We start from the raw sequence: 20,528 nt of genomic DNA, 5'->3' as shown, positions 1-20,528 counted from the left end.
GCCATGGTCCCACCGCATGTGTGCTAACAAAGCACCCGAAGCTATCCAATACAACGAGCGTCAAATCCAAAGAGAGGATATCGATCAATGGCTATCGGGAACAGAGTAAACGACGCGACCTTGGAGGGAGTGAGCCATCACAAGGGAAAATATTTTTTAACGAGGCAGCCTGCAGTTTCAACGAAAATGCTGTCTGGCAGCATCGATTTTGTACTGAATTTTATGGACAATGCAATAATTATACAGAATTTTGAATTCGACCGGGAGTTTTTCAAAGATAACTTTGTGATTATTAAGTAAAACAACTCTGCCGGACTCTACACATAAGAGGGTGGGAAGATAAAAAAGAATAGAGATATTATTTCAGTATCAACTATACTCCGATCAGCAGGTTTCTTATCAGAAACGGTGCATACGTATGATGCTTATAATAATTTAAATTATGAGGTAAAACATCATGAGGAAGGCTTAAAAGATAAGATAGTAGAGAAAAAAGAAAAGAAGAATGAAAAGAAAATCTGAAGATAATTTGTGCGAAAATTGACTCACTTCGTTGTTGCTTAGTTTTGCGTCAGATATTGTTAACACGAATCCCTAAAAAGCTCTCCGTAGAAGGCTCTTTCTTATTGAATAGGCAAGTTTTGATCAGAATAGCACGTAAAATTCCTCTAACTTCATTCTCTGACTTGATAATGAAACGTTTAAGTCGATACTCCCAAAATATGAGATGCATTGAAAATACATCATAGTCCTTAATGATGTAGTTTAAATGTTGAAATATGACTCGTGCTATAAAATAAATACTTACGTTTTACTAAGTTGTAAAATGATTCCGCATATAAGATGCCATTACACAACTTCAGGACTTGAGCAGTCTACTTAAGCATAAACAGGAATGAAAACGTTTAAGAAAAAGTTTTTTTTTCATTAGATTTTTCAATTAAAATACTTAATTTACCGGAAATAGTTTTATAGCGCGAAATCGCAAACGTTTAAAAAACTTTATAGGTATATATGGAAATTAATTGTCACGGTTCACGGTTTTTCCTTTTTGGCATAATGAGCGAGAACCCCAGTTAGGGATTGAAACACAATACACACAGGTATAAACCTCATAGTTTGCAGTATTAAAACTCAATTAGACCACTGAGCATCGTAACTCACTTTTACGGTATTGGAATTATTTCCCTATTCGTTGTATCTAAATATTTGGATAACTACGCATGAATTGCATTAAACGACATATTTTTTCTTGACGAAAAACTCAAAGGAGATTCTTCCATTAGTAAAAACGTCACTTGCTTCTACTTGAAAAACGCATCATCTAAAATACTGTTACGTATTTATTTAATGCATTACATTTAACAAACCAACTTCCGCGCGCAATTAAACATACACCCGCGCCAATTGAATGATCAATTATTCTCGCTATCCGAATTTCACCTCGGCTCTGCATTACATGATTATTTTGGAATTCACAAGGTACATCTATGAATGTAGTTAAAAAGTATCTGAAAGAGAGGAACGGAATAATGACTTAGAAAAGGAAGGAAAAAGATACATTTTCAAATATTGCAAACTACCTCCTTGGTATGCCATTAACCGATCGATGAATTGATAACCCAAATAGTCACTAATAGTCACATTTATTAATAAACCCGTGGAGTACTGATTAATTATTCACAGTAGTAGACATAATTTGTATATCAGCAGGTAAAGAGGATCAAGATACGCCGGTCAAATATGAAGGGTTTAGGAAGGATGGTTTAGATCACTAATATTGCATGTATTATTGTGATATCTTCGTGAATCAGAGAGTTAATATTGGATAAGAAAGACAGGATAGCTGTATCTTGAATTTTCTGCTTGAAATACTAAAGATGACCGCAATCAGTTTGCTATGCAATTCGCAAAATATAAAATTCGACATCCACCGTCTGACCAATACATCCAAGGAAAAATAGCCGATTTGAGTACATATTCGTTTAAGGCAACACAGTAGACGAACCTACCCTAAGTCGGTAGATTACTACTAGTAATAATAATGGGGCAGGAGAAAGAGAGAGGGAGGAAGCATGCACTGCTAGGAAGAACGAGTGGTAGAAAATGATCTAGGTGATTGTAACATTGATCAATTTTGGAATAATTAATGGAATGCCACTTTAAATTTTCCATTCGTTTCCTATTTAAATTCTCCGGAATAATACTTTAAATTTTTCTAATTCAGTTGAGGATTTAGACCGAACATTTGAAAATAGGATTTTTTTTAAGGTGGAGACACCATTTGGTCCCTTAAATCGACCACTTAACCAAGACGGTAACCTAGACTTCTAACACGAAGACCGAAGGTTCGTGCCCCACATCGAGCAAGTGTTATAGTCCAGCGGAAACCAGATGAAGAGGCGAATGCACCTTACCGTTATCTCGGGGGAAGGGCACACGTACCGCCAATTTTTTTTGCATTGCCAGCCAATTTTCCCATCGAACGCCCTTTGTGTTCACACAGCTCGTGAGACCATTAAGTCAATAAGTGAGCTTAAATTATTGTTCTCCTTCGACGAAAACGGAGCGGCTTGTAATGGGTGCATAGGTCTAAGGAGGAGAACGTGTTAATAATCGCTGACACGAAAGGTGCAGTGGGAGGAGGCGTATCGAACGGGAAAGGAAGCATCGCCGCCACCGTTTTGGGGGCGTTGGGAAGGCAAAGGAACCCTCGAGATTTAAGCGTTGAGAAGCAAGAGCGGTTAATAGCTTTTTGAATGCACATTACGTAAATCGACCCTCCCCCACCCCCCTAAGCTAGCCGCTCCACTGAACCCATTTGCCGGTGAAGTGGCGAGATGGAGAGGCTTAAAGATGATATTGGCAGGAAATTAACGTTCACGCAACTACAGCAGAGGCTATTATACTCCTTCATTTGTAATTTCTTTTATGCATGTTTTTCAAGGTAAGCGTATGCCTAATTATTCATGAAAGTTTTTAAACTCCAACGTGTACCTCTTAGCTGTGACTCAATTATTTCTTTTTTCATATTAGAAATCCGTTTTTTGAGCCGTAGGGCAACAGAAATTTCATTGACCTCGTTAGGTATATTTTCTGAAATCATTTTATTAACCTATTTCACCTTTAAATAAAATTAATGAGCCCCCAGTTAAAATTTTAAAGAGGCCGGACACTCTTTCGAAAGTTTCTCAATACCGAGTGTCGCATTTTGGGTTTTATAGAAACGTATTACCTTTGGTTCGCTCAAATTCATAGCTCACATCAGTCCATATCATAGTTCAAACGTTTTCTTTACATTCTAGCCCAAAACCATCAGAAGGGGCAAACCAATGGACAGAAAATGCATATTTTAGTTTTTAATGAAAGCCAGAGAACAGAAATATAAACATTATAAGTTTTCTACTCTCTACCCTATGATAGGGTGAATCTGTAGTTGTGGGGCGCTGTGAAAGAAATGTTTTTTCAATGATAAGAAAGAATTAATTATTAAATGAAAAAACTCGCCATCGATCTATCGAAAATAATTTTAATTAATCCATGGATTTGTTAAGAAAATTAATTTATCTTCATCTGGTCCATCAAATTAATGGAGTTTTAAACGAATGGATTTAAGCGTTTTGTATCACTTCGAGGAAATTAATTCATAATCCATCGGAGAACAAAATAACGAACACCCGCATTTTGCTATTCGATTGATCACATTCAAAGTGGAAGAGATCCTTCCTTTTAGTTGCCCAATCAAAAGAGGCTTCACCCGTAAATGTTTCCATACCACGTCTAGATTAGCGGAAAAAATTCCTTCGGTTATTTAATTTCACCGCTCTCTAGTTTCAGCCCGTATGCAAGGACCTCGGGGTCATTCTCATGTCTATAATTTCAGCATAGTTTCAGTAGGTGACATCAGGGTCAATTATTTAAGATATTCTGAAGATTTCAGTTTAGCATCACTAAAATCCTATCAGATTGGATGATTAAAAAATGGGCTTCCAGAGTTACTTTTTGTATGATTTTTTTTAAATTTGGCGCTTTAATGATTGAGAACCTTCTGGGACACACTCTAGACGTTTTCCGTTTTCCGGAAACGTTAATTTGATCAGGTAAACATATTCTATATGTAAATAAAAACTGATAAAAAATAAGTTGATATTTATTGATCATGTTAAGCCAACAATAATCAACTGCAGTTGGTTTAGCAGATGCCTATTTTTTATAATTGAATTCTAGAAAAAAATACTATCCACTGAAAATGGCGCCAATTTTCACATGCTAGTTTTTACAGTTAGCAGGAGGATATGAAAAAGTTAAATAAATAAGGCAAAATGCACTGGTGATCATATGATACTTGATAGTTTGGAAATTGAATATTATGTCAAAGTGGAAATGTATAGTAATATTATTTAGTTAGTATTTGCCGTAATATATTTACGATTTAATCAAAGATATTTAAGATACACTAGGAGTGGAGTTGAAGCCAAGTTACACCATTACGCATATATACCATGAAAAGGTCATAATTAATATCTATAGTGATCCATCATATCAATGGCATAATGCCATTTCTAATTTATAAGCCTCAATACATGACTACTGCTTTATTTTTTCTTCCTACATTTATCAAGTTAACAAAAGTAGTCTCACGTGGACAGGTCAGAGGCACTTTATCTTGAGGCACCATTCTCTTCTTTTTTCCGGTGGCAGCCCTTGGGGGATCGGCCGATTTGCGGTCGTCGCACTTTATGAGAGACACGGGTGGGTGGTGGCAGGCGAATCTCGTTTTGACACGAGCCCTTCCTTAAAAAAATAAAGCCTCATTCACCCTTTTTCAGAGCTCAGACCTATGATACGCCCGGTTACATAAGGCAATTTAACGCTCTTCTGCTCTAGGCGACGGTCGCTGCCTTCTTTCGTCGTCAGGTTCTTGCAATTCCCAAGACAAGTGTTTGGGTTGTGAAACCACCAAGGTTAAACCATCGATACTTCTCGACATGAATTCGCTAATGTTTTAAAAAAATGTTTTGTTTGACACGCAAACTATTGCCTGGCTAATCCACTCGCTATCGGACCGACATGGCGTTTCTTTTGATGCGTCAGATAAAAATCTTGCGACTGTTTGCTCACCCGTAGGCACTACTCTACAAGCCACGAATAAGAGAATACTGTCAAGAAAATTTTTCCGCTTTCTTTTCCTCAAATTAAGATTCTTGCCCATTAATAGTAAAACGCAGCGCCAAGTGAACGACCCATTAGGTTAAAGGACATGCGAACCTCATACGGTGGACTGAATCGTACCCCTTATGAAACGGAGCTACTTCTCATGTGCCGTAGTCTGAGGAAGGTGCTTCGTTGTAATCTCTATGATCATACTTGCTCCTCTGCATAGGAAACAGATGACCTCCTCGATATTTGCCGACGGTGTTTGACCAACCTAAGTGTATGAAATTTACGTTCAGTCCCGAAGGCACGGGACTTAGATGAGATGGTAAAATTTGATGAGTACGTGTTACAACGGTTAAGGTCATTCCAAAGCAATCTGCAATTCCAATAATCGCAAATCTAAACCAGCTAGGAAACTTTCACGAGGTCCTTACGGGATTTCACACCGCTAACTCTAGGTTAGCTGCCTGTCACCACAGTGGAGAGATAATCGCCGAGGGAAAAAATATAATTTTTAAAAGAAGGCACGTTTGATCAGTTTCGAAAAAAAGACATGAATTTTTAGCTTTACATCTACATAAATGTTGATATTAAGTCCCAATACAACACCAGAATATAGTTACACCGTCAGGAAATATTATTTTAATCTCATGTTACTCTGAGATGGTAGAGTCGTGATATTTATATTTTGACAAGAGTAGAACTTAACCGTCTAGCCCGAAAAAATACATGACTTTTTAGCTTTACATCTACATAAATGTTGATATTAAGTCCCAATACAACACCAGAATATAGTTACTCCATCAGGAACTATTATTTTAATCTCATGTTACACTGGTATGGTAAAGTCGTGATATTTATATTTTGACAAGAGTAGAACTTAACCGTCTAGCCCGGTCTTTTGATTTTTCCATTAACTGTAGATACAAGCGTACGAATTTTCTTCAATCTTCTGAGTACATAAATGAACAAATTAATTTTATTTTTTCAAACGGCATGATTTTTTTCAAGGTGCAAGAAACTTCCTTGGAGAATTCCCATTATACTGACAACGGTTACCCGTAATAAAACAGTTAAAAGTCCGCATTAAGGCGAAATAATTAACCTAATGAGGAATTAAAATTTCTCACTCTAACAATAGTTAATTAAGGCCGCGAGAAAAAAGGAATGCATTTTTTTCGAAATGAAAAAAACTCGTGTTTTCTTTTAAACTCTCTTACAGGAGTAATTTCAAAGCCTTTGAAACGAAATTTTGAATCGCAGATAACTAAAAAAACACATTTTTCTATATCTTTTGCTGGAATAAACCATGCTTTTGCATAAATTGCAATTCGCCTACTTTTACGCACAGCGTGTTCGCTTTCATGTAATTACATACGAGTACGTACGTGTTAACCGGTCGACGTAATTAGGAATAGGCTCAGTCAAATCAAAAGACTCACTTAATCAAAAGTTTCCAAATTTTACGTTTCGGTTCATAAAATTTCTTTATTGCTAAATCTATGTTAAATGACCTGTGTTCCTGGGATTTCAATATTTTTTTGCCCCGAAAGTCTTTTAGACCACGCCCACCCATGGAATTTTTGGTCCTATCTTCTTCTAAAATCCTATGCCTTCCTTTTTTTTAAAATCTATTTGGCAATTACAGTAATCTGCATTCTCTCAATACGGCAAAGCCAAAGAAGCACACTATATACAAAATAATATACGTCCATTTCACGTTAATCTAATACCCACTCATTCCTCCCCTTATACCTAATATTTACAATATAAAAATTACACATTTAATCGCCGTTTTTGCATACCCTGGCTCATTGAATTTTCACTTTCTTTTAGTAAGATGGATCGGTATATGCTTTTATACGCTGTTTAAATAATTTAAACTGGTACGCATGCCTGCAAAACTTTTTATGGAACAATAAGGAGCATGTAGCTATCGAATTAAACAATCGGAAAATGAGAGCTTGAAAAAAAATTACAAAATTCGTGGCCTATCCTGTAATACTCCACGGAATTTCGCTATCTGGAACAGATAAATTTTAATTTGCAAAAACTTCCCATTCTTAACGAAATATTTATTGTTAAACACTAGAACACATTTGTATATTAAAAGAGAATTAGACAAATGGACTCAATCGTAGAGATTCGCGAATTTTCCTGCACAAGCTCAGCAGAATGACGACTAGCTGTGGACCTAAGGGAAGGTCCCAATATGGTAACTAGTACTTTTCGCGTAGCAATTTTGTTTTATATTTCCAAAAGCATTATGGATTATAAATGGAAGAATTGAAACCGAGAAGCTAAATAATCCATCAAGGTCCCAAAAGAAAGCTTAAGCGTGGGATGCGCAAACATGATAAAATATGCTACCTGTATATCATACACGATTTTTCCACCCATAGACGACAAAAATATTTCACATGAAGTTCATTACTACTATCCATCCAATAAAATGATGAGAAAGTGCAATTTTTAAGAAACATTAAAGTTAACGTGAAAAACGCGAGTCTAATATCGAAATATCAAACACAATATAAATCAAATAAATATCATATGCTGTTGAAACTCGGTACACTTGGACTTTATTTGTTTTTGTTCAATAAAACTGTTGACAGCAGAAAACTTTACGCTCTAAATAAATTGAAGAAGTATACAGGTGCTGAGCTAATTGAATTAGTGGTTTAGTTAATCAAACCCTGAGGGCAAATGCTACAGATGGCTCTCGTACTGTACGTGTAAATTGCCCTTATATAGCGTGGGAACCTCGCGGTGGTGGAAATGGGACACCATGCTGAACGGGAGACAAATAATTTTTAGGTGATGGTTTGGCCTTGACTGAGTGGCAAACGCCGTGGAAAATTTATTGTATCGAACAGCTTCCAGAGACCATTTGATCGCGCTAATTCCTTCATTTAACCCCTCCGGAGGAATTGGACAAAGGAGCCTTTTAACATCATCAGACGGTGGAATCCACAGGTTACCCATGCCTCACCCGTTTCAATATTATGCTTGAAACTCCTCCAAAATTGCCACCTCTCCGAGGCGACGGCTTTCCCCTCGAACGAGTGCATTTGGGCATGAACGCATCGCAGGATTTGGCAGAGAGAAGCATTCCTTTCTGAAACTCAAACTGACTTTGGTACCTCACACTTCCTCAAGATATCTTTCATTAAAATAGTAAAAAATCCCAGCTTTTTCCTTTGAATCTTGATGCGATGGCATAATGTATTTTTGTGAGCTATCTGCTGTGTAAATGTGATCTATGCAAGCCCTCTATAAACCTTATTTCACAGATTATAAAAGCATCAGCTCCACAAGTAAAACTTTACATTATTATCCCATTTTAAATGATCTTTTGGAATTATTTATTCCCTATACCCAGAAATGAATAATTTTTTTACAAATGTGAAATGTTTTTGAAACATATCATCGACATCCAATATCCACCAATCTGGATGGAATTTCATCCATCAAATTAATTTTTTCCATTTCATGCATTGGCATGGAATGGAATTAATCCAAAAGTCTCTTCATTCGTCTCATCGCTTATCTTAACCTCAATCTAGTAGTAACAGGCTTTTTTTAATCTTCTCCGTGAGCACAAGAGAATAACAAATCAACATTATCAGCCTCCTTACTTAAAAACTAAGTTTCTAAATTATGCAACACGAAGTTCAGTGCTAAAAATAATAATAACGCTTTTTTAATCCTGTGCTCCGATTCATGGCCATTTTCCTCCTTTTAGAAAACACTTAATTTGCCAACGAAATTTTGCCCTGAGAGTTCTTCCGGCCAATAAAGATTTCCTTCAAAGTACTGCTCAAATGCATTAACCCGATTCCCATGAATTATGGATGAACCTTAGTTCTCCAAACTTCTGCCAATAATCCTTTCCTCTAATTACGTGGAATGCGAAATTAAACTTGTGAGTATGTAGTCTTCCTCAACTCTTGGCAACGTGAAATAGTTATACTCCTAACCATATTCCACTTTAGTATATGCTACGACGAAAACAAAATAATTAAGAATCGAATTCATCTACATCTTAGAGTAAATATAAGAAAATTTTACTTATTTTCAACCCTGCTCCCGATTATCTAATATTTTTATAATTAAAACGGTTAAAAAACTAAATAAAAAAATATAAGTAAAAACGGTTAAAAACTTCAATGTCGTAGATTGTATTCTAAATCATTATACTTTTATATTGTATATTATATTGTATTATTATTACTTTTATATTACATTCTACAAAGATGGCAAAGAACTTCCCTCATGGTTCATTGCCCTTCTGTTATTTTAGATCAAGACTATTGACTATTTGCCAACGCTTGTTATTTCTTTACCAATTTATGCAATATTTGACAAGATGGGATTTGAATTGGTGAAATGAATGTGGATTCAATGAAGCCTTTTGAATTATTAAAACAACAAAAAAGTGTACACCAACAATATTGGTAACTCGGAGTCACTGAATCACATCACGGTTACCAGCTACGTAAAATGTGCCGATGAATATAAAAAGCAATGTATTATTTAATGCTGTTCATATGTGTGCAATGTACCCCAACAACTAAGGTGAGCGATAAACTTGATATATTTATGATATTCCTTAAAAGCTAGTTTGATCCGATGGATAAATAGTATCTTAGACGAATTTAATAGTGAACCTTTGTCTTCTGTCAGCATAGTTGGATAGCATTCATTTAATGCTCAATTGCAGCCACTATACACAGAAACGCGTTCATATTTGTATCAAGGAGTAATCATTAATCACTGGATAATATCTATGTTAAAATACGTATAAAAATCTGTCCACACTATATCTCAAACTTTCTATTGGTGGTTTTGGAGAAAGGTTTAAGAAGACATTCATGATGAAATGACTAAGATGCTGGCAATTTTATGCATACTACATGCCTTGAAACTCCTCTCCCCGTGTCCCAAAAACTGTTGTCCTATCGCGAGGTTTGTGTAGGGTAGCATTTGCCGAGGGGACGCGACCCACGCTTTGCTTGCGAATGCGTGCGAATATACGCTCCCCACCTTCCTATGTACATTCAACAGACATACAACCGAGGCCTGCCGTTTATACCGCAACCCTGGCCACATTCCTCGGTCGTGGAGGGCCCTCCTCTCTCTCTCTCACCCAATTCAAACACGTAGGTGTCAAGAGGGTAGAGGGAAGGAGTCGGGTGCATTGCGGGTATTTGCCATGGGATACCTCACGTAGGCCCGCTTATCCGAGTTCACAAGAGCTCAGTGTCGCAAGCTTTCCGAAGGTTCACTATCCCATCCACAACCCCCCTCCCGCAACACCCTCCTCCCTCCCTTGCCAACCCATAATCCTCACCGCGCTGGGTAAACTTTCGTCTTGAGGGAGTCTGGGAATGGGACTTGCGAGGCGGGAGAGTGACAGGAGAGACTGGGAGGGGACGGGAAGGGAGGCGCGACCTGAGGACATTACTACCTGCCCGTGCCAGAGTGAAGCGAAGATTGCGTCTGGCGCGAAATTTCTCCCATGGCATCCTCCCTCGGACATTCCCATAATGCTCAATTTATTACAATCCAATTTTTAGTGTCAGATGGCACAGTAATCTGATGAATAAGAGCCTGCGGCTATTATTTTAGAGTGCCCTCTATCAGGTCCGGGTAGTGATTTGAATCCCCCAGGGATTCAACGCCCTATCGTCGATATAAAAGGATTACTACAGCAGTCTATCATTTTACCTATATCTACACTCCAATCCTACAGATTATATCGCGGGAATATATATTTCATATGCTCCATAGGAGGTCTCTTCAAAGTAAGTAACAAATAAAATATTAAATGTTAATTAAATTCTAGGTATTTAGGTAAATTCTCTTCAAAATATTGGGCATCAAAAAATGATCGCATTGGTATAAATGCTGGTAAAGGTACAGATTAGAAGGAAAAAGTTTGAAAACAAGTAGGTTTTCGGTTCCAACCTGGGTGATTTATTTAGACACACCCATTCAAAACCCAAGCAGCGTGAATATACTCCGTGCCAGAATTTCGGGTAAAACCACTAACCGTAAGGGTAGGGAACTGGCGCCTCTTTCACGATGTGTGAATATCACTCGCTGCGGAAGTCGGTATTAAATATTTATTCTCACTCCTTAAAATCAATTTCTTGCTGATGGCTGTTCTTTTCATTGGTCATATTCCCAATAGATATTCCTTGAACCATTGGTATTCTCTAGAAATCCTCATATATTTTAGAGCATGACCTTTTAAATAAAACATTGTAGTATAAAATTCGATCAAAATATAAGGCTGAAATTCATAGGTGATAATGGGCACCCCTACCTAACTCCTCTTCCTAAGACTGTCCGTTCAGACTCTCCACCCACCATTCGCACTTGAGCAGTCTGGTATATTTAAGGTCACGAATAAATCGCCTATATTTCTAATCTACTCCTATTTTCTGCAATACATTAATTGATGCTACCCAATTCACTCTACCAAATGCCTTCTTGAAATATAAAAACAAACAAACATACTATGAATGTACTCTTTATTTTTCTCTATGATTGACCTCATTACTACTACGGCATCACGCCTACCTCGCCCCTTTCTGAATCGCTACGTAAATTAAATATCTTTTAGAATATCGAGATAAATTCCTGTAGGAATGAAATTAATATTTACGAAAAATATTTTGCGGTTCCCGATACGCAGATATTAGTATATGTGAGGCATGACGTGGCATGACGTTTGGCAACCTCTGTTTATAGTTTATGGGAATGAGGGTGAAAAATTCGCCGTTCTTCAGCCGCATATGGCCATCCGTGGAATATAAAAGCAATTAAACAATCAAAGGAAGAAGGCGAGTGTGATTAAACCAATTTGATTTGTCCTGGAGGAGAAGCAAAATGAATTAGTTCATGTAAATGCACATTGAATCTCAATATTCCACAGCAGCATGCCTCCCTAAAAATTGGATGAAAATTTTACTAAGAGTAAAGAGAAATTAAATCAATACCCCGTTAAGAATGGTAATAACTTATGCATCAATTGAATATGAGAAATGAAAATTTCCTTAGAGGACATGGAGCAATTTCAAGACCTGCTCCCATTTAGTTGAGGTTAAACCAGTTGAAGAAATAAGGAATTAAATATGCAACTAAATCTGAGAATGATTGAAAATGATCTTTAAATTACTGATATTTATGATTACGTGTCCATTTTAGTCAACAATTTAACAATCATGAAATTTAATGCACACTGAAGAATTTTAATAATACATACTTATAAAATACGTTTTCTTCAGGTAGTGAATGCAAGGAAAAGTCGACTTCACCAGTCACCCAAGTGGAGCAGAGGCAATTTTTTTGGAGGGAAGAATGCTTTCGCACTTGAATGAGGTGCTCCTATAGTCGCACACGTAATTCTCGTTTATATGGAAGCTAATATGGTTGGACTATTTTCAACCAAGGTGGAGGAAAGTATGGGCCGAGAAAAATTTGCGTGCAATTACTTCGGGACAAATCCAAAACACGGCAACGCGGACTGCGTGAGCAGGCAAATGACCGGGGCGTGGACGTTAGCCATGAAAAATCATTTTACATGGGCGAAATTCAAATTGAAGCCTGGAAAGTTCGTCGTAAGATGAATTGGCTGGACACTGAAAGTAAATGGAATACTGGGAATCGGGTGATGATGGGTCGAATTCCGTCCCAATCAAGTGATTCTTCATAATGCCATTTTTAAAATATTGAAAGCTGACGGAGGCTGGAAAGAACTGAACGAGAGTGTAAATAAGCCATGTTATCTCGGCAGGAATGATCACCCGCTTAAAATCAAATACATGCCCCAAAGGACAAACACCGCCAAGTTTTCGTTCCTAAATATGGGAATCAAAGAGTGGAACCAGCTGCCTGATGAACTCTTTAAGCCCTTACCCAAAAGCATTAAATCATTTAGGCGTGAATGCAAAAGGTATACATGATGGGATTGTTAAATGCAATACGGCAGAAGGTGTATGGCTGTATCAAAATATATTGTTTTTTCTCATTTTTTTATTTTGTAAGTCTACTATACGACTATTTAATGACACTGTGATACTACCTTGATCAAAAAGTTCCCGGAATAACCACCGTGTGGCGCTCCCATCGTTCCGATTTGAGTTCTGTTTTTTTTGTTAAATTGGCACATCTGTTGTTGATATTCCCTTTAAATCTTAGTGTCATAACTTGACATTTGCAAAAGTTACGTAGCCAAGAGTACATCTATCTCTGTGTGTGTTGGCGATTTTTTACAATTGCAGAAATGGATTTAAATTTGCAACAACGAACTTGTATTAAATTTTGCGTAAAAAACGGATTTAGTGGCGCACGGACGTTGGAAATGTTGGAAAAGTGTTTCGGCAACGATTCTCTAAAAAAAACGGTCGTTTACCAGTGGCACGAGCGGTTCAGAAGTGGTCGTGAGTCAATCGAAAATGATGAACGCAGTGGCAGACCATCGACATCGAAAGTCGGTGAAAAAATTGATAAAGTAAAAGAAATGTTGGTCAATAACCGCAAATTAACCATCAGAGAAATAGCGGAGGACTTGAACATTGCCTATGGATCCGCCCAAGACATTGTGGTTAATGATTTGGGTTTCCGTCGTGTAGCAGCAAAAGACCTCAATTTCATGCAAAAAAGAGACCGTGTTGACGTCGCAAAAGACATGATTTGCGAGGCTGAATCCGATCCCACATTCATCAAAAGGATCATTACTGGAGACGAGACGTGGGTTTATGAGTACGACACGCAATCCAGACATCAGGCAAGTGAATGGCGTTCACCAAATGAGCCGAGACCAAAAAAACCACGTCGTTTTCAGTCAAAAAAGAAGGCAATGCTGACGGTTTTCATGGATTACAACGGTGTAGTGCATCATGAATTTTTGCCAGAAGGCCAGACAGTAAACAAAGAGTATTATTTGGGCGTTATGAGACGTTTGCGTGAAGCAATTCGCCGAAAGAGACCAGAAATGTGGGCAGAAAACTCGTGGATTTTGCACCATGATAACGCACCGTCGCACAGTGCTATCATTATTCGTAATTTTTTGACGAAAAATGCAACAAATACCATCCAACAGCCACCGAATTCACCTGATTTGGCTCCCTGTGACTTCTTTCTGTTCAATCGAGTTAAAAAACCATTACGGGGAACGCGTTTTAGCAGCCGAGAGGAAGTAATGGAAAAATCGCAGGAAGCACTGATGGACATACCGAAAACCGAATATAAAAAATGTTTCGAGGATTGGATCAAGCGCTGGCATAAGTGTGTTGCAGTCGATGGGGATTACTTTGAAGGGGACAATATAGATTTAGATGAATAAACTTGTATTTTTAATTTTCTGAATAAATTCCGGGAAATTTTTGATCAAGGTAGTATGTTTTAAGAATGACTACTGTTTGTTATATCATGTCATTGCCACCCGGCTTATCGCCTAACAGCAATGTATCCCAAATAATAATAATAATAATAATGAGCTTCGGCACATTAATACTTTAAAATGTCTCTAATGTGTCATATGATCGCAGAATCTGGCATTCCCAAGTAATTTGAAAGCAATATTTTTGTCGTGAAAGTGCTATATATTCTAAAACCGGACATTATTTTAATTAGGGTTGAAGTGATTTATACGCTAAAAGATTGGACAGCGTGAATGTTAATTACAAGCGGTTGTTAGTATATGCATTCCTAGTACCGTAAGAGTTCAAATATATCTCTTGCTCCTTTCCAAAAATGACCTTATTTCGTTTTTTAGAACTGTCTAACAAGGAATGGATCTCAGATTGCATAAAAATGTGTAATTATTTTTCGTGGCCGATATTTGAAAAGCTAATGAAATATTAAGTATTTATACATGAGAAATTGACTTTGGATGCCTTGAAAAAACACACACCCACTAATTTCTGACGCGCCTTTGGCATTTAAACGTTCGTTAAGGGTATGAGTAAAATTTAATAATAAATACGAGAAGAAAAATTTTCATATTAAATGTGAATAAGGGAAAAATTTTCACTAACACAATACATACATTATTTACACGTATCTTTTATAATGTCATCCATATAAAAGTCAGGGAATGTGAAATTTTTGGTCTGAGATTTAGTCATGAAAGTTTTGAAAAATTAGGGTAGACCAAAAAATTTAAAGTGTATGAGAGACAAAAATCCGATACCATAGCATAATGAAGAATTAGAAAAACAAGTGCTAAATACTGGGGCCAATAGAATTACTACCATAAATATAATATACACAGTCAAATTTTCCTCAAAACAAGGTATTTAAAATAATCAGGTAAGCACAAATTCTCGTTTTGCATATCACATATGATTTAAAGGATGAGTCTTTGAAAAAATAAAGAACTGTGATGCAATTCGTCAAGCTGGGTGAACATGGAACATGGCCAAAGAAGATATTTGGATCAATCGGTGCCATCAATATTTCCCTTAATATTAGCCTGGAATGGATTCAGCCAGCAAATAAATTTATTACAGTCACCTATATTTTTCTCGTCTAAATTTATTCACCAGGAAATATTTGACCATAACAGTCAGCAAAAAAAGAAGGGTGATAAATGTTCTATGCACTGAATTCCAATTAATGCAGGGGAAAAGTCAATTGTACTTGTACCTAGAAAGTACTGCGATCTGAGACACTTCTAGGGCATTAAAGAGCAGTAAAATTACTAAAAAAAGTATTAGATTTATAAAAATCTATTACTTTTTACAGTAATTTTGCCGAAGTGGAGGTGCTGGAATCAATGTCCTGATTGATTGGGCTTGAAATTTAGATTAAATATACCTCTCCCTTTGTTACGGAGAAGCGTCAACCATGTTGACCCGGCATGACATGCTTGACGATTCACCCCGCTTTGAATAAAAAGCAATTAAGGTAGGTCACGTACCTTGAACAGAATGCTGATTCCAAGGTTCATAAACGGCTTGGTGAAATCGATGACACTCTCTCGTGCGTAGTTGATGGTCATTGATCCTACGGCGAGGTCCGCTTTCTAAACGAATGAATGGCAGAGGGTAAATAAAGATGAGTTCGTAGGCTATCTCTTGAATACTGTTCAAAGGAATATGAAAATAAAAATTCTTTCCTGAAGATTCTAAATTTTTAAGTCACAAAAAGTAATCGGAGTATTCATTTTATTGATAACATGCGCAATGAAATTTAATCATAAAAGCATGCCTATGTTGCACTATCAGAAATTAAGGCAACTCAAACATGTCTATATAAAATTTACGATAACATTATATGGGAAAGCTTTCGTTGGCAGAAAAAGAGCAAATCCTAGAATGTTAGACATTAAGACGTCGACACATAGGTACTTCAAGAGGTTTCACCAAAGCTCTAAGATATCAATCACGCGCCCTGATAAAGAAAGTGGTTCTGCTAATTTCCGCCCTGATGAAGAAATTCCTGCTATTTTCATTCCGAAAACTAGATAAAATTTTCATATGCGTTGATGAAATGTATTCCTGGCAAAGACCGGTGGTTCAACAGGATGACGTAATTTGACTATTTTTTACTACGAATGCCATTTAGTATATTATATGATAGAAGTTATTTAATTAATATTACGTTATACTATACATGTACGTATTCAATTACGATATAGACTGTAGCACATTTTAAAAGTATGATTTTTTAAATTCTGACAGCATATATATTTTTCTGGTATGCTCATAAAAATACACTCAGTTTCAATATTCAAGAGAGCTTAATTTTGAAGAGTGGAAATATGATTAAAGAAACAAAGGTTATGTTTTTGAAAGGTTGAAAGTTCAATAGCATATATCACAAGCTGCATTGTATGATATCAACCAAAACTGCAGAAACTTTAGAATTTTTGAAAAGCATCAAACTGGGTAAAAATTGCTTTCACATATGCTGTTAAATTTTTAGTTTTCAACCTTCCGTTCATATGATTCATTATGCGAGTAACTGAAAGGAATAACAGTTGAGAAAGGCGGATCAGTTTTCATTGTACTCGTATAATTCGGTATTTATCAGAAATAAATTAATATTCCTTTTGTAAATATGTTAATAAATCTCTATACTGCATTATGACTAATAATTTTGGGACTGATGGCGAGTGCAACATATATATCTTCTTTCAAATATATTTAATCATCGTTAACAACTTGTCACAAATTAATCTTTTAAAATAATCAGTAAAACATGTAATCTAATAATGAGCTTTCCTGTTTTAATGTAAGCACGAATATTTTGCTTTTTTTGCAGCATATGACTTTAAATTGACCGGAACATGAAAACTGATGGGTTGGCTGTATTATGATTAAAATATTCTGTTGAAGTAAGTGTGATGCTCACATGGAAGACATGTGTCCTATCAGTTGATGCCCTCATGAACATGAAGGGATGAGAGTGATTATGAAGCATGCGATCCAATATGAATACTTATGAATTCGACAGTTTATCCAGGTGAAAAACTTTACCTGAAAATTTTATCGCCTAAGTTTTTACAGAAGAGATGAGAAAATGTAGAGATTTAACTTTAAAAAATCTCCTACACATTACCAAATTATGGCCAGCATTTTAAAAAGGTTTCAGCATATCATTTTTTATTGGGGGGAGAAACGAATAAAATATCGACTTCCTTGGCCTATAACCCTTAAATATCTTAAATATAACTTTTGGAACTGTCGTGCAACAGCAGCATATTTATTGCAATCACGCATCGTTACATATCGATGTGGAGCCCGTGGTAACTTATTGGGCTGTTTCTTATAGTGGCTGGACGGCTGTTGTTGACAAGACAAGAAAACTTCTGACAAGATGAATCTTCATTATGAAGTTATCAAGACGGTGTGAATGCGTCCCTTTTCTCGCTTAAAGCATGCCGAAGTGCATTACTTCGCCGCTCTCGTTCTCGCATTTAGGGAGCTTCAAGGCTCTCGTGACGTGATTCCGAGGCGAGTACACAATCTCGCATTAAACGCACCAAGTGCTTCAGCCTAAAGGCTGAATCGGTTTGACGCCCGCAACTAAACGCTTTGAAGCGATATAGCGGAAACGGAACTGCGAATTTGACGCTCAAGTGCTTCAATGTGTTCGGGACGTGAACGGGAACACATTCCGTATGACACGAATGTGAATTCATCTCTTCCATCGTTTAAAAATGGTGTTTGCTGTTTTATCTTAAATAAATAAAATGGCGATTTATTCTCCATTCATTCGCATCAGGGTCATCATTCTCGTCAAGATATAGTGGCGAAACAAAAGAACGGTGAAGGTGCAGTTTTTCAATTGAAATTTGGAAGGCATGGAAAACCATGGACTAAGTTAAAAATATTTCACCCAAAGATTAGGAAGGAAATGTGGCTTTACTGTTTAATTGGGCAAATTCCCTCTTACTGTCGTAACATGAAAAATTAAATGAAATTAATAAAAAAAATGATTTATTCTTTTCAAATGTCCGATTATATTTCTTATATATTAAAATCACTTTAACAAATGGCATTTTTGTCACAAAATGCAACAAAAAATGGAAGCAAACAGACTAAATTTCTAAATTTCCTTAACTTCAACGATAAAAAATTAAATGCTAATAAACTCCAGCTCTCAATGGCATATGTGGATTGAATGTAATTAGCGAAGAATAAAAGGTGCTGCTAAGAGGTGTTAAGTAGGATCTGCCGCCACTATGCATTTATTTCGAGGATTTACTGTTTCCTTATCAGTTAATGCTTTCATAACCCCTACAATACGTAGGAGCCCGCGTAAAAACTTCGTACAGCACTGCACTTATTGGTTTCCCAACATGATTTTTGTCCCTTTTGAACGAACTTGAAGGTCCCCATTGGAAACCTTTTGCCGCCTCATGCCGTCGCGGTCCCCTTTTCTGAAAGAAAGAAGGAGTGCGAGAGAGACCCCCTTCAGGTCCCGCTCCCCCCTAGAGCGCCCCGGACGCTCGCCACACCACCCTCACCTTGTCCATCAGTTGCCTCACAATTCCGTTCCACTCTCCGGTCTCTAGGTCGTAAACTCCGTACTTGCCGTCCGGCACCAGCTTGATCCGGTACTCGAACCCGACCATTCCGGCGATCTCCCTGAGGAGATCGATGCAGAAACCCTCGTAGCGGTCATTGCCCGACTCTCCCTCCTCGTCCTCCGGGTCGTCATCTGGTTCCTTATCGCCCTCCGACCACGTGGCGGTGGCGTTGTCCACCTGGCCGCCATTTTGGTTCCAATCTCGTCCACCCGCTTTCTTGGCGTTGCGCTTGATCATGACGTAAGGTGTCTCCTGGAGGTTTTTTTGCACGGCGAAAGCGGGGAGGAGAAGTGGTGGGGGAATGGGATTGGGATGTCAAGTGGGAGATTTTTTTTGGATCCGTGATGGGGATTTTTCAAAGTGAGGGGAAGGGGTTGGAAATGAAAAAAATGGGAAGCAGGAAATAAAAGGGAAATGAGGGGGAATGAATTCAAAATGGGGTGTCGGAAAGGGTTATGTTCACATTACGACAGAGGATTAATTAAGAAGGGAACAGAATGAGACAGAGCAAGAGAGTGAGAGCAAGAGGCAGAGATTGGTTTAGGGGACCGCATTGGAGAACAGGGGAGGAGGAGATGGAAAAGCAGAGGGATTGGATCGTTCAGTGGAGTGGGAAAGGTTTATTTTTTCCAATAATCAAAGGGTCCAGAAGAAAAGGTTTGGAAGGGAGTGAAGCACAGAAGAGAGCGAAGAAAACAGAAGATAACAGAAAGTCCAAGGAAAAAATTAATTTTGAAATGAGCGTTAAACAAAAGAGTGATTTCCGAAGAAAGTGAAACAGGCGTTTAATGGTCGAACAGTGGGGGTTAGGGCGAGGATATGGCCACACAAAAAAATAAAGTGAGATTCGTGGGGTTTTGAGTAAGTTTGTTGACGGTTATTCATCATCGGTGGACCGATCAGAAGGGTTTAGTGTTCTCAAATGTGATAATTGAATGAAAGTTGAGATATACGTCAGCATACATAAAAAGTGCAATAGCGGTGCAGATAGCCGGAATCCAATTATTTGTAGGATTATTACAGATCCATTATTAATTGAGGGCAGGATTATCAATGTGCACAAACCGAAATGAATTTAGTGCATGAAAGCAAAGGACAGTGATCGACATATAAGCAGTAGAATGAAGTTTAGAGCATGGTAGTAAAGTTATCCGTAAAATGAGTGAGGGTGAAATAATATGTAAGCATCGATTAAAATTGATCTCATGAAAACAATGGAGTGAATTCCATAGAAATGAGTCACGAGGCAGAAGAAATATTGAATAACGCATTTGTGTTCAAATGTGATTAATTGACCGTTAGGGGATGTGATGGAGAATAC

At 37.4% G+C, this 20,528-nt stretch overlaps 1 protein-coding gene across 5 annotated transcripts in view; it reads right to left on the bottom strand.

Annotated features, from left to right (window-relative positions):
* The window catches only part of LOC139701043 (glutamate receptor ionotropic, kainate 2-like), a 564,255-nt gene that overhangs the window by 43,637 nt on the left and 500,090 nt on the right, over positions 1-20,528 (bottom strand). For 3 of the 5 annotated variants that reach the window (XM_071599613.1, XM_071599615.1, XM_071599614.1), the window contains one exon: positions 16,091-16,195. In XM_071599613.1, coding sequence (XP_071455714.1) covers positions 16,091-16,195 — 105 coding nt within the window. Of the gene's footprint in view, positions 1-16,090; positions 16,196-19,144; positions 19,460-20,528 lie in introns of all 5 variants that reach the window. The other 2 variants (XM_071599611.1, XM_071599612.1) reach the window with 1 other exon arrangement.

The sequence above is a fragment of the Hetaerina americana genome, unplaced genomic scaffold (genome assembly GCF_022747635.1).
Source record: "Hetaerina americana unplaced genomic scaffold, ioHetAmer1.1.p SCAF_11, whole genome shotgun sequence".
Taxonomy (NCBI): Eukaryota; Metazoa; Arthropoda; class Insecta; order Odonata; family Calopterygidae; genus Hetaerina; species Hetaerina americana.
The sequence above is the reverse complement of the archived record's forward strand: the minus strand, read 5'-3'. Positions and strand labels throughout refer to the sequence as shown.